Source organism: Triticum aestivum, chromosome 5A (assembly GCF_018294505.1).
Source record: "Triticum aestivum cultivar Chinese Spring chromosome 5A, IWGSC CS RefSeq v2.1, whole genome shotgun sequence".
NCBI classification, from domain to species: domain Eukaryota; kingdom Viridiplantae; phylum Streptophyta; class Magnoliopsida; order Poales; family Poaceae; genus Triticum; species Triticum aestivum.
The window spans coordinates 522,773,928-522,787,697 of NC_057806.1; the positions used below are offsets into that span (position 1 = coordinate 522,773,928).

At 47.9% G+C, this 13,770-nt stretch overlaps 1 protein-coding gene across 1 annotated transcript; it reads right to left on the bottom strand.

Annotated features, from left to right (window-relative positions):
- Positions 1-9,814: 9,814 nt before the first annotated feature.
- On the bottom strand, positions 9,815-12,315 carry LOC123104461 (SPX domain-containing membrane protein OsI_32082). The gene is made up of 5 exons (XM_044526313.1): positions 12,263-12,315; positions 12,032-12,152; positions 11,633-11,944; positions 11,417-11,524; positions 9,815-11,302 (listed from the first exon to the last, which is right to left on the bottom strand). The coding sequence occupies exons 1-5, from the start codon at positions 12,313-12,315 to the stop codon at positions 9,815-9,817; spliced, it is 2,082 nt and encodes a 693-aa protein (XP_044382248.1).
- Between the last annotated feature and the right edge of the window lie 1,455 nt (positions 12,316-13,770).

The window sequence follows — 13,770 nt, forward strand, 5'->3', positions numbered from 1 at the left end:
CGCCGCACCCCGCGGCCACCACGCCGTCCGCCTCCTCTCCGTCCTCGTCCTCCTCCGGCCGGCCACCGCAACCACAAACTCCAGCCACCTCGTCCACCGGCATACAGGAACTCCGGCGAAGCTCCAGCCAACCTCGATCCGCGTGTTGTCCGGATCTAGATCTGAGATCCCGTTTGGGTTGACTTTTGCCCCGAAACCCTAATTATTTGCTCCTGTTCATCGCATCGTAACTCCTCATCCGTAACTCCGTTTTGGGCATATAGCATATCAAAATGTTCATCTCAGAGAGTACATCATTTCATCTCATTGCATCATTTTCATTTGAGTTCATCTTGATGCCCGAAATGCTGTTAGAAGAATGCTATTTGAGATAATTGTCAGATCTGCTGCTCCAATTGGATATTTGTCATATTTGCCATGATTATTGTGTGCATGATATGCCCAGGTGCTCTACATGTGTTTTGTTATATATTTTGCCATCTATCCAGAGGTGCAACCCATGTATTTTTGTGATGTGTGTGGTGACTAGCACAAGCTTGCAAAGTGAGGCATTTGTTAATGCTGATTTCAGGGACTTAGCATTTCCACCAAGTCCTTGGACTGTTTATCTCATATGGCCATATGTTCATGTTGTTTCCTAGTGATCCGTGCCTCTTTTGAGGATGATTAATAAGGATGTTTTGTTAATCTTGTAGTGCTCTATCCATCCATGTCTTTGTTTGTAATTATGGAGCACCCTAGCTTGAGTCAATCGAGCTCTACTTTTGTCATTTCATGAATCTGGGCTGATTGTCTACTTGTTAGCAATTTGGCCGGGGATGTTGTAGTTGATCCGTGCATGTTATGCTATTGTTTTTGCCATGTCTAGCTTGTATTTTGTGCATTCTTGATGGGTGTATGCTTAGATTGTCATTACTTCCTCTGTAGTGAGTGCATCGAGCTCGTAAACATGCCTACTTGATATCTGTTTTAGCATGCTCCAATTTTCACTAAGTCTGAGAACTGATTATGTTTTTGCCATGTTCATAAGCTTGCAAATGTATTTTCTTATCCCTTTTGGCTCAAGGTCACTAAGGGACTTTTGTTAAGCTCTTTGAGTAGCTCCATGCCATGCTTTACTTTGCCATGTTCAGGTCCTGTATCATATAGTTTTCATGCTCCAAAGAGTGCTATCTGATCTGAAATTCCAGACAAGTGTTAATTTCACTAAGTCTGAGATCTGTTTACCAAATACATTTTCCCCATGCTTGTTTGAACCTGTTAATGGATGAATTGGTCGTAGCTCAGTGCTAGACTTTTGTTAAGCTTCATGAATGAATTCCTGCCATGTATTTTGATGCCATGTTTGAGTGCTGTAGCATGTTCATCTTGTTGCATTTAGATGGCTACTTGTTGTATATCGCAGAACGTGGTCATATTTGAATCGCTTGCCATTTCCAAACCGTAACTCCGATTCCGGTGTTCTTTATATCGTTTTCAAGCGATTTCATCTCATCTTTCCAGTGACACACTTGGATTTACATGTTGAGGCCAGGTTCATGCATTACTTGTCCATTCTTGCATATGCATCCCGCATAGCATACCATCTTTGCATCATGTTGTTTGAGTTTGCACGTGGTTGATTGTGCTCCGTTTGCTTGTTTGTCTTGTTTGGGTAGAGCCGGGAGACGAGTTCGCTAACGAGGAGCCCGTTGAGTTTGCTTTCGAGGATCCAGTCAACTCTGACAACTTTGCAGGCAAGATGATCATACCCTCGAAATCACTACTATCTTTGCTTTGCTAGATGCTCGCTCTTTTGCTATGCCTATGCTTCGATACCTACCACTTGCTTATCATGCCTCCCAAATTGCCATGTCAAACCTCTAACCCACCATGTCCTAGAAAACCGTTGATTGGCTATGTTACCACTTTGCTCAGCCCCTCTTATAGCGTTGCTAGTTGCACGTGAAGATTGGAGACCGTTCCTTGTTGGAACATTATTCACTTGTTGGGATATCATTATATTGCCATGTTATCTTAATGCATCTATATACTTGGTAAAGGGTGGAAGGCTCGGCCTCTCGCCTAGTGTTTTGTTCCACTCTTGCCGCCCTAGTTTCCGTCATATCGGTGTTATGTTCCCAGACTTTGCGTTCCTTACGCGGTTGGGTTATAATGGAAACCCCTTGATAGTTCGCCTTGATTAAAGCTTCTCCAGCAATGCCCAACCTTGGTTTTATCATTTGCCACCTAGACTCTTTTTCCCTTGGGTTTCCGGAGCCCGAGGCCATCTTATTTTAACCCCCCCCCCCCCGGGCCAGTGCTCCTCTGAGTGTTGGTCCGAACCAGGCAGCCTGCGGGGCCACCTCGGGGAAACTCGAGGATTGGTTTTACTCGTAGCTTGACCTATCTGAGTGTGCCCTGAGAACGAGATATGTGCAGCTCCTATCGGGATTTGTCGGCACATTCGGGCGGTGTTGTTGGATTTGTTTTAACCTGTCGAAGTGTCTTGAAGAACCGGGATACCGAGTCTGATCGGAACGTCTCGGGAGGAGGTCTATTTCTTCGTTGACCGTGAGAGCTTGTCATGGGCTAAGTTGGGACCCCCCTGCAGGGATTTGAACTTTCGAAAGCCGTGCCCGCGGTTATGGGCAGATGGGAATTTGTTAGTGTCCGGTTGTAGATAACTTGAACCTTAACTTAATTAAAATGAATCAACAGTGTGAGTTACCGTGATTACCTATTAAGCTTAAATAGTCTTGATCGCGAGGGTGCGAGATTGCTGAGTCCCTGTGGTTCACAGATTACTATTAAACCAGATGCAAAGCCTGATGATTCCGTTCCAGATGACGCGCTTGAGCTCAAGTGGGAGTTTGACGAGGACTCACAATGATACTACGTGTCTTTCCCTGATGATCAGTAGTGGTGCCCAGTTGGGGTGATCGGGACCGTGTCGCATGTTGGGTTATCTTTTATTTTGGCATCGTAGTCGGGCCGTGAGTGTTTTGAATGTTGTAATGCTATTTATGTACTTGATTGACGTGGCGAGTGTAAGCCAACTATGTTTCTCCCCTTTATTATTTACATTACATGGGATGTTGTGAAGATTGCCTAGCTTGCGACATTGCTTTCAATGCGGTTATGTCTCTAAGTCGTGCCTCGACACGTGAGAGCTATAGCCGCATCGAGGGCGTTACAAAACCGTCCTCGGTTTCAACCTATTCCTTGCAGATTTTTTATTGAACACCTCAATGGTACACTTTATATTCTTTGCATCCTTGGGAAAAATAGAATAAAACTCACCCTTATGCATAAAAGTGTACTTGTTTGTTCGTCCATGATGAAGAGCGTTAACATCATACTGCCATGGACGTCCCAATATAAGATGACAGACATGTAATGGCATAACGTCGCATTCCACTTTGTCAACATAGCCATCAACAGAAAAAGGCACCTTCACTCTATGTGTTACCTTTACTTTGCCCACATCATTTATCCACTTCATATAGTATGGTTTTGGATGCGCCCATGTTGGCAATGAAAGCGACTCCACCACATCCTTGCTAACCATGTTGCTAGCACTGCCGCCATCAATTATCAGTTTGCACACTTCTCTCTTGATGGTACATGCAGTTTGAAAAATACTCTGTCGCTGAAAAATGACCATGTCATCTCGCTGGACCTTATGTGCTAGCAAACTCTCCATATCAGGATCATCTTGAGGATAACATAGTATGGTATCACCATGACCTCTTTCGATTCCATCATCTAACTTAGGTGTCTCATCTTCAGATTCTGAAATATATTCCACATCAACAAGTAGAACCCTGCATTGATTGGAACATTCATGCTTCATGTGTCCACGTCCTCCACACTTGTGACAAATAATATTACGGTGATGCGATGACGCCGCACTAGATGAAACCTGAGAAACCTCCTTTGGCGCAGCCGCCACTTTGCTCTATTCAATGCTTCCCGGCTTATAAGAAGGAGTCGGTTTAGCACTAAACCCATCATCAATAGGAGAAGAACCACGTCGCCCACTGTTGTAAGTGGGACGAGTCTCTGAAGCTTGCTTCTCCAATACCCAATATTCAGCACGCTCCGCTTGATGAAGCAACTCATGAATATCATTATATTGCATTAAATCAACACGGTCGCGAATCTTTTCTTCTAACCCCTCAAAGAAACGTACCATGGTCGCCTCCGCAGACTCACGCACAGCTGTACGGATCATCAAAACTTGCATCTCTTTATAGTACTCATCAACTGATTTTGTGCCTTGCACTAGACGACACAGTCTACTGTGAAGCTGGCGAGTGTAATAAGCAGGCACAAAACATTCCCTCATGATTCGCTTCATGTCAGCCCATGTCGCTGGTCGCTCGTGAGTACGGTTCTTATTATCCCACCATTCAAGAGCATACTCTGTAAATTCCATTGATGCAACACGAACCTTCTTCTCTTCGGCGTAGTTGTGACCATCAAAAATCTGATTTACGCGCATCTCTCACTCCAAATATTTCTCCGGGTCAACACGACGTCTAGAGAATTCAGGTATGGTTATCTTGATTCGACCCAAACCATCATCCTCGTGGGCACCACTGCCGCCATAGTCACGACGCTGCCCAGCATGGCGGTGAGCCTCAGGATCATGCCGTGGTCGGTGAGGTAAGCCTCCACGGGCATCGAAATCCTCAGAAAAATCACCATCATCGTCATTGTCACGGTCACGACGTCGTCGTGGTGAGCAGGACTGTCAGGGTGCCACATCTCTCGCGTGAAGGCGCTGAACTGCTGCGGTGAGCCGATTAAGACTCGCAGTCACCACCTGTAGACTATCAGTGCGATGTCGGTCGCTGGCAGTCAAACGCTCGTTCAACCTGTCCTCAACGCCAACAATATTTGCAGACAACTCCTCAACCCTTGTCCCAAGCTTCTTGTTCGCTCCATTTGATCGACATCAGATGGATACATAAATCATCACTTTTATTCAGATCCTCCGAAAGTTCATCGCCCTCCTCATGATCAGATTTCTCATGCCGCGAGTTCACCATCTTTCAAACAATTGAATCAAATAGCCGAGGAAAAAAATTGTAACGTGATCAACCTTGCTCTGAATACCACTTGATGCGACCCTCGACAAAAAATCGATGGCGCGAACGCTTTTTCCCAACTCTTTCACAGTACAAACTCGGCAACTCCAAGTCCAATCTCCAGTGTACACCAAATAATAGGAAAAGAAAACAGCAAGCTTACAATCCTATAGATGCAAACCAGCCAGAACTACACGTACATCCTCAAGCAGAAAAAGTGCGTGGGCGATTCAATAAGAATCGGCAGCAAATTAGAGGTTGGCCCATCTAATCTCCTTGCCAAGAACACAAACCCTAGCTGGATTCTCAACAAAAATACGCAGAACTTGGCCGCCGAAACATGGTGAGTTATCGGTTTAACAAACGCAATCCGAACTGACCTAGATACACGGCGGGCTGGCCCTATTAATAGTGCATGCAGGCACAAGGTACACCGTCCTGGACTCCTATTATGGACCGAATACTAGTTGGACTCAAACGTAAACATAGCCACGTACTGCTACTAGTACTAATCCAACTTTCTCGTTCCTCTGTCTTATTTAATCACTAATTAACTAATTTAAAAATACGGCACACTGATCATAAAAAGACAAACAAACTAGTACTACTTCCTTGTATGCTCACGTAGATGTGTTTGCCTGCATGGAGTTCTGAATCGTGGCTCGACGTCCTCCGGTGCAACAAGTTGGACAGGAACATGTCCAATGAAAATATGTGTTACCGTCTTGCTGCAATGTGCATCAATAGCTTGTTTTTTTTCTCATAGTGTCTGGCAAGAACTATATATTTTTTAGTATTTCTCTGGTTCACCTTACTGACAATATTTTTAACGACATCATTTGGGGTCACACCAACGTGGGAGGAATGAGACCTCAGGAGGTGGTTGCCTTTGATAAGCTTAAGTGGTTCTGCTGGTGCCTCGTCAAGAAGCTGGCCCCGCCTCTCCTAAAGGAAGTCCAAGCAGCTGGTCTCAGGCCCGAGGCGGAGCCCTTCACGCCGCGATGTACTACATGCGTGACGAAGCGTGCACCTCAGAGCAAGCAGGGTTGGGCATCACCGGCGGAGAATGTACTCATGCACGTGCCTTAATTGGCGCCACAAGACCTGGAGGTGGATGAAGCAATAGTAGACGAACTACAATAGCTATTCGACTCCCCCTGCTCTCGCAACATGCCAGGGTGATAGCGGCGCTATTTGGCAAGGAGGTGCCATCGGGGAACGAGCTGTGTTCGGATGTGGGCCTCTCGGTCGTGGCGCACTAGGTCTAGGTGTGCATTTGGTGTCGACTGCACCTTACATTCCATGGATCTAAACCCGCACATTTTATGTTGGAATGTTAGGGGCCTAAACAGCCCGGCTAGAAAGAAGGCTGTTAGGGAGTTTGTGACCTTGGTGAAAGCAAACCTTGTATGCCTACAAGAGACTAAACTTGATGTAATTGATCCCTTCATAGCTATGCAATGCATTGGCCCGTCGCTTGACGGCTTCGCTTACCTTCTGGCGCATGATACTCGTGGTGGTGTACTTTTGGCTTGGGACAAAACGGTGATGGAGGTGGATAACATTACACTAGATGAAAACTCGCTCACTGGACTAGTGTACAATAAGGAGGGTGTGCCCTGGTGGATCACGGTTGTGTATGGACCTCAAGGAGATGAGCTCAAAACACAGTTTTTGGAAGAGCTTAAGAATAGGAGGGCTGCTTGTCAAGATCCATGGATGATTCTTGGGGACTTTAACATGATCCTACGTGCCTCGGAAAAGAATAACGCCAACCTCAATAGGTCCATGATGAGGAAGTTTAGGGACTTTGTTGATGAGCATGAACTAAAAGAGCTCTACATGCATGGTCGTAACTTCACTTGGAGTAATGAAAGGGATGCTCCAGTAATGACTAAAATCGACAGAGTCTTGGTGTCTGTTGATTGGGAGTTGCTATTCTCGGATAGCCCGTTGCAAGCACTGTCCACAAATGTATTCGATCATGCGCCCTTGCACTTGTCTACAAGTGCGCAGTTTTGCCCTAAAAGGAGATTTCGGTTTGAAATTTTTTGGACGAAGCTTGATGGATTTCTAGAGGCGATACAGGAGGCTTGGGTTTGCGATGACACTATCACTAATCCCTTCAAAAGGCTTGACGTGCTCATTAGAAACATTGCGGTGTTCTTGCAAGCGTGGGGGTAGCGCAAAGTTGGAAATATCAAACTACAAATTGACGTGGCTAACTACGTGATATTCCGGCTGGACAGAGTCCAGGAGATCAAATCGCTCACCCCTAAGGAATTGTGGCTTTGGCGTACACTTAAGCTTGCAGTTTTGGGGCTTGCTTCCTTGGAGAGAACTATCGCGCGGCAACAATCCAGGATTAGATGGCTGAAAGAGGGCGATGCCAACACAAAACTCTTTCAGATTGTGGCCAATGGGAGAAGAGCAAAAAAAAAATTCATTCTCAAGGTGAAGAAAGGGGAGGAGATCACCACGGATCAGGAGCGCAAGGGAGAAATTTTCACGGAAGCCTATGAGGAACTGCTGGGAATGGCGAGCGCTAGGGATGAAAGTATCGACCTAGACTTTCTGGACATGGAAGGTTGCGACTTGCACGAGCTGGAGAGCATTTTCTCGGAGGAGGAAGTCTGGAACACAATAAAAGAGCTGCCCTCGGACCGGGATCCGGGTCCGGATGCTTTCATTGGCGCTTTCTACCAGCGGGCCTGGCCCATCATCAAGCACGACATGATGGCTATTATGATGAAGTTGTATGTGGGTGATGGTCGAGGATTCGACAAGCTAAACCGGGCGCACATTGTGCTCATTCCCAAGAGGCCGGACGCAGAAGTTGTGGGCGATTTCCGACCTATCAGCTTAACTCATAGCGCAGCCAAGCTGTTCGCCAAGATGCTGGCGCTCAAGGCAAGAAAAATGATGAAGGAAGTGGTTGCTGCGAACCAATCGGCATTTATACAGGGAAGGAACTTGCATGACAATTTTCTGCTTGTGAGGCAAGTGGCTAGGAAGATACATGACAGGAAAGAACCAGGTGTGTTCCTCAAGCTGGACATTTCACGAGCATTTGACTCTTTATCTTGGCCTTTCCTCTTTGAGGTCTTGAGGAGAAAGGGGTTTGGGACGAAGTGGATTGGTTGGATCTCGATCCTTCTCAGAACGGCCTCGACAAAGGTGGTGATCAATGGTATACCAGGGAGAAGTATTGCGCATGCGTGTGGGTTTAGACAAGGTGACCCGGTGTCCCCTTTGCTGTTTGTGATTGCAATGGATGTCCTCATGAAGATATTCAGCAAGGGTGCTGAGGAGGGAGTGTTGAGCTCTTTTCGTGGAATCACGGCCATGCAAAGAGTATCTATCTATGCGGATGATGTGGCTATCTTCTTTAGACCCTCGGAAGGCGATCTCAGCTTTGTCAGAAGCGCGCTGCAGGTTTTTGGAGGTGCATCGGGACTCTCTGTCAACTATCAGAAGTCGTCGGCCATCCTCATCCGTGGTAGTGAACTTGATCAAGCCCGAGTTGAGGCGATGCTGCATTGTAATATTGGTGAGTTCCCTTGCAAGTATCTGGGTCTCCAGCTTGCGATCCGGCAGTTAATGAAAGGGGAATGGCAACCGATCATGGACCAGGCCAAAAAGCTCGTGCTGGCCTGGCAGAGAGGCCTCATACAGCGACCGGGTCGGCTGATCCTTGTCAAGTCGGTCATGTCGGCGAGGCCGGTGCATCACTTCATGGTCATGGATGCCCCGAAGTGGGTGTTTGAGGAATTGGATAAATGGATGAGAGCTTTTTTCTGGACAGCGGAAGAGAAAGTAAATGGAGGGAAGTGTCTAGTGGCTTGGGATACTATTTGCAGGCCGGTTTGCTTCAAAGGGCTTGGTGTCAAAAACCTTCAGTTACAAGCTTTGGCACTCTGTGTTAGATGGGAGTGGCTTCGGAGAACTGACCCCGACAGGCCGTGGCAAAATTTGCATATGATAGTGGATAAGGAGGTAAGGCAAGTTTTTGACAGTTTGGTCAACATTGAGGTGGGAGACGGTGCCAAAACCCTTTTTTGGAGAGATAGATGGCTGAATGGTGCGGCCATTGTTGATATCGCACCGCTCATTCTTGACATGGTGGACTTGGGGAAACGGAATCGTCGAACGGTTCAGCATGCTTACAGTTGGGTTTAGGATGTGGAGGGTGAGCTCACGTTTACGGTTCTTCACCTTTGCCATGCCCTCGCCAATTTTCCCGCGGGATGCTAACTCACCGGATAAGTTCACATGGCCGGCGGATGCGTCGGGGAAATACACGGCTCGCTCTGTGTATAACAGGCTATGCGAAGGATTAGAGAGGGTGCCTTATGTCTGAGATCAAAGAATGGAAAGATGCCGTGTTAGGTGCTGAGGCGTTAAATAGATTTGTGAAAGAGTAGGCTTTGTAATTGGAGTGGGTGTGGGTGGTTTTTCTTTTTTTGCGTGATGTTCGCATCACACTCAACTTTTTGTACATATTTTTGCTTTTTATAAAAATATGATACGCCATTGACGTACTCTCGAAGAAAAAAAAGACATCGCTGCAAAATGAATCCAAGCTGACGCTGTGACGCACCGTCCAGTTGGTTTCCCGTGTGCCCCGAGCCATCCATCCCACGTTCCGAGGAGCACACGCCTACACTCGCGAGTCACAAACAACACAAAAACACACACCGTGACGAAGGCGCTCGCTCGCTGGTTGGCTGGCTGGCTGGCTAGTAGAAGAGCGAGTTGTAGGTGGAGAGCGTGGCGGCGATGGACGCGGCGCAGATGAGCAGCGACGGCAGCAGCGTGGCGTTCAGCAGCGCCCCCTGCCCCAGGTACCCGGCCAGCGTGATGGTCCCGTCGGCGGCCACCCGCGCCAGCGTGCCGGCCTCGGTCGACAGCAGCCCGCCGTTCCACGTCCCGCGGGACAGCCGCGCCGGCATCACCTGCGACAGCAGCGACAGGTTCACCCCCTCCAGCACCTCCGCCGCCACGAACGTCAGCAGCGCCGAGCACACGTACTGCGCCGCCGTGTACGCCGTGCCCGGCACGTGGAAGCTCAGCGCCACGCCCGCCAGCAGCACCGCCTCCGACGCCACCAGGATCTGCCGGTCCTCGAACATGTTGCTGATGTAGGTGCCCACCACAGCGTTGATGGGGAGCACGGTGAGACCCAGCGCCGCCAGGAACACCGCCACCGAGCTCGTGTTCCACCCGAAGTAGTAGCTCGTCACCACGCTGGACTCCGACAGCAGGACCTCCATGGAGAACTTGAGCATGAAGTAGATCAGCAGCTGCACCTTCACCGACGGCGTCAGCAGCCTGTACGCCTCGGCGATCGACGGCGCTGCCGCCGGAGCCGGCGTCTCCTCCTGGTCGCTCTCGCCCTGGGCGTCCTGCTTCAGCAGATACTCACCCGCAAGCCCATGCTTCCGGTATCCTAAGCTGGAGGAGCCACGAGAGGAGCCCTGGCGGTGACCTTCCTCGTCGGCGTCACCGAGAACCGGCTCTCTGAACGAGATCCACAGCCAGACCAGGTACGCGAGCCAGCCAAGAGCCATGACCCAGCCAGGCAAGGTGTCCTGGTTGATGGTGACCGAATACACCTTGTAGTTGACCTGGAGCAGGCCGGCGATCGCCGGGCCGCAGGCCATGCCGAGGGCGCTGGCGCTGACGAACGCCGCGGAAGCCTGCATCCGGATCCTCTGCGGAACGCAGTCGCTGATGTACCTCCGGTTGACGGCCCTCGCCGACCCCATCCCGCACAGGACGCGGCCGGCGAGGAGGATGGCGAGGGAGTCGAAGTCGTAGGCGAGGGCGTACATGACGTTGCCGAGGAGGAGCACGACGCTGCTGAAGAGCAGCGGGCGGAAGTAGGAGCGGTTGGACCAGGCGCTGAAGTAGACCGAGGAGAAGAGCTGCGCCACGGCCATGGAGCCGATGATGACGCCGCAGACCGTGGCGGCGGCGCCGAGGCTGGTGGCGTAGTCGTCGGCCGTGGGGACGACGATGTACGTGTTCACCATGTAGAGGAAGGTGTTGGCCAGGTTGAGCACCAGGGAGATGAAGTGGTACTTGTCCTCCGACACTTGCTGCTCCTCCGGCGAGTCGGGGATGCTCCCCTGCCTGATCAGCGCGTGCTGCCCCAGGAACCGCAGGAAGTTGGTCGAGTTGGTCAGCTTGTCCGCCGTCGCCTTGATCATGTCGATTATGGGGTCCTTCAGGTGCCACCACATACAAGATTTTATCATTTTTAGCCACATATAAGAACAACACGATCACAGTTTGTTTGTGGATTTCTACTGAAAAGAGAAAGCGCAAGACTGAAGAACCTTTGGAATGGCCAGTGGGTTCTGGTCATAGATATTCAGGTAACTTCCTTCGCGCTCCTCGAGATCGCCGAGGTTGCGAGACAATGCCCCCACCACAGCTCCAATACCCTACTCACAGTTCAAGGATCTAAAATTCAAATGCTCGAATGAAAATAATTTTGAACTTCAAGTTCAGAATTTTCAATTTTGAAACCAGATATATGTTGGCCAACTCACCACATGCTTGAAAAACTGCTGGAGCTGAGAGTAGGGGTGGTTGGATCTGCTCCTGACATAGTAATCCGTGAACTTATACCCGAGACGCTCATCGAACTTCTTCAGGATCTTCCGAACCGCGTTCGCGTTGAGATCGACGAACTTCAGAAGCCTGACAAGATCATGGCCGACTGCCCTGTAGTCCTCCCTCAGTTCAGTTATCTCCTGTAGCAGTGGAATGTCCTCGAGCACCGCCCTTCGCTTCCCTAGCTCCTCGAGCCGCGACGCCATCAGCCCTTGCTGTTCTATCATGAACAACACTATCTTCTCAATCTGAAAAGAAAGGGGAACGACATGAGATCATCTATAATGAGAGATTCATGACGCGTGAAGCCGATTGGGCTATCGAGAAGTTGGAACCTCATCGTCGAGCAACTTTGAGAAATCTTTCAGAACACGTCTTCGGTCGTGATTGCCTTCCTTCGTCTGCTCCGTGTACACCTTCACTCTTGCCTTGAGCAATTTGTAGTTGAAGTAGTACCTGAAAGAAACAAGCAGACATGTGATGTTTCATCAGGACTGAAAAAACAGAGTAGAACAACAGAGGAGGCAATCCTAGTTGATCAGAAAATGAGGAAATTCCACACATACTCCTCCCATCCCGGAATCTGGTCTGTCGTTAGTTTCTTGGAGAAATTCACCATTCTTCTACAGTGTAAGATGACCTATAAGACGAGCACACCGGGTGGTGCGACGATACGGTTTTCCGTCAGAAAAAAGAAGATTCAGATAAGAACAAAAGAATTTTAGCAATGAGGTGAACCATACCAGGATGCAACAAGAAGCTGATGATTAGTTCTTGGGCTCCTCCCAGGCAGATTCTTGGTAGTAAGATGGATGGGTGGTGTGCTACTAGTATGTGCTCAGTATATATAGCTTTCCATCGGGGAATGATTCCAGCACGTTGGAAGAACTGATTATTAACCAGTGCTGAATAAATCCATGCTAAAACAAGATGGAGATCAAGTTTGATACGCACAGCTGGACAGCAGACAATTGCATATGTATTTTTCACTATCATATCCATTTAACTTCTCCATGAATTAAATCATACTCCCTCCGTTCCATAATATAGCGCATTTAGATTTTCTACAAAGTCAAACTTTATAAACTTTGACCAAGTTTATAGAGAAAATTATTTATATCTACAATACCAAATGTATATAATATGAAAGTATGTCTTGTGATGTATCTAAGCACATGTATTTGGTATTCTAGATGTATATGATTTTCTCTACAAACTTGGTCAAATTTTACAAAGTTTGACTTTTAGAAAAATATATATGCGCTACATTGTGAAACGGAGAAAGTACTAGTGTCAGGTCCAGCTAATGATCGCCGTGTCTGACTTTTGTGATATTGTATCATACTATTTGTGCTCATCCTATTGAGAAATAGCCATCTACTAACCGACCAGCAACAGACTACACACCTGCAAAGAATATAGTTCAAATACATATTCCATTTAGTTTTCTTTTGCTACATACATAATGTCGAAGACTACTACATCTACATGGAGCCTATCCGCATGCATCTGTAATTTGGTGGAGTTGACAACAGAACCATTTTTTTCTCTTTTACTTTTTTATGAGAGACTCATAAATGTTTCTTTCATCGACCATTGGGGATTGACAATTCATAATGCAGTGCTTCGGGGTACGCAAACAAATAAAAGTCAGACACTTCTTTTTTGCAAGGGTGGAGAGAAAATGTCATCTTACACTGAAAAAAGTGGTACAGTCAGGTGCACCTGTCAAAACAATAAACAGAGCTACAGTCAGGCACAAGCTCTTACCTTTCCACGGAAGTTTTTTTTTAATGAAAAGGGCTCCCCCCTACCCCATTTTATTGATGAAGCAGAAAAGAAAACAACAGAGTTCTTGGCCAGGCCATAAGCGGACCTGCCAGCATCGCAACCTCAGGCAACCAAACAAACCGTCTGAGAAGAAAACGAACTTCAAGTTTCTAGTAACTGCAAATAGCCTAAAAGAGTTTACTATAATTGATCATGTCTCAACAAACACACCACCGATTACATTGAATTGATCTCGATCATGTGAGAAGCTCACGGGGACTTTGTATTGAAGATCCAACAAGAG

Coding starts and splice junctions, on each gene's coding strand:
- LOC123104461 (XM_044526313.1), bottom strand. CDS start 12,315: ATGGTGAATTTCTCCAAGAAACTAACGACAGACCAGATTCCGGGATGG. Junction 12,153..12,262: donor CAGATTCCGGGATGGGAGGA/GTATGTGTGGAA, acceptor TGTTTCTTTCAG/GTACTACTTCAACTACAAAT. Junction 11,303..11,416: donor ACCCACTGGCCATTCCAAAG/GTTCTTCAGTCT, acceptor TGGCACCTGAAG/GACCCCATAATCGACATGAT.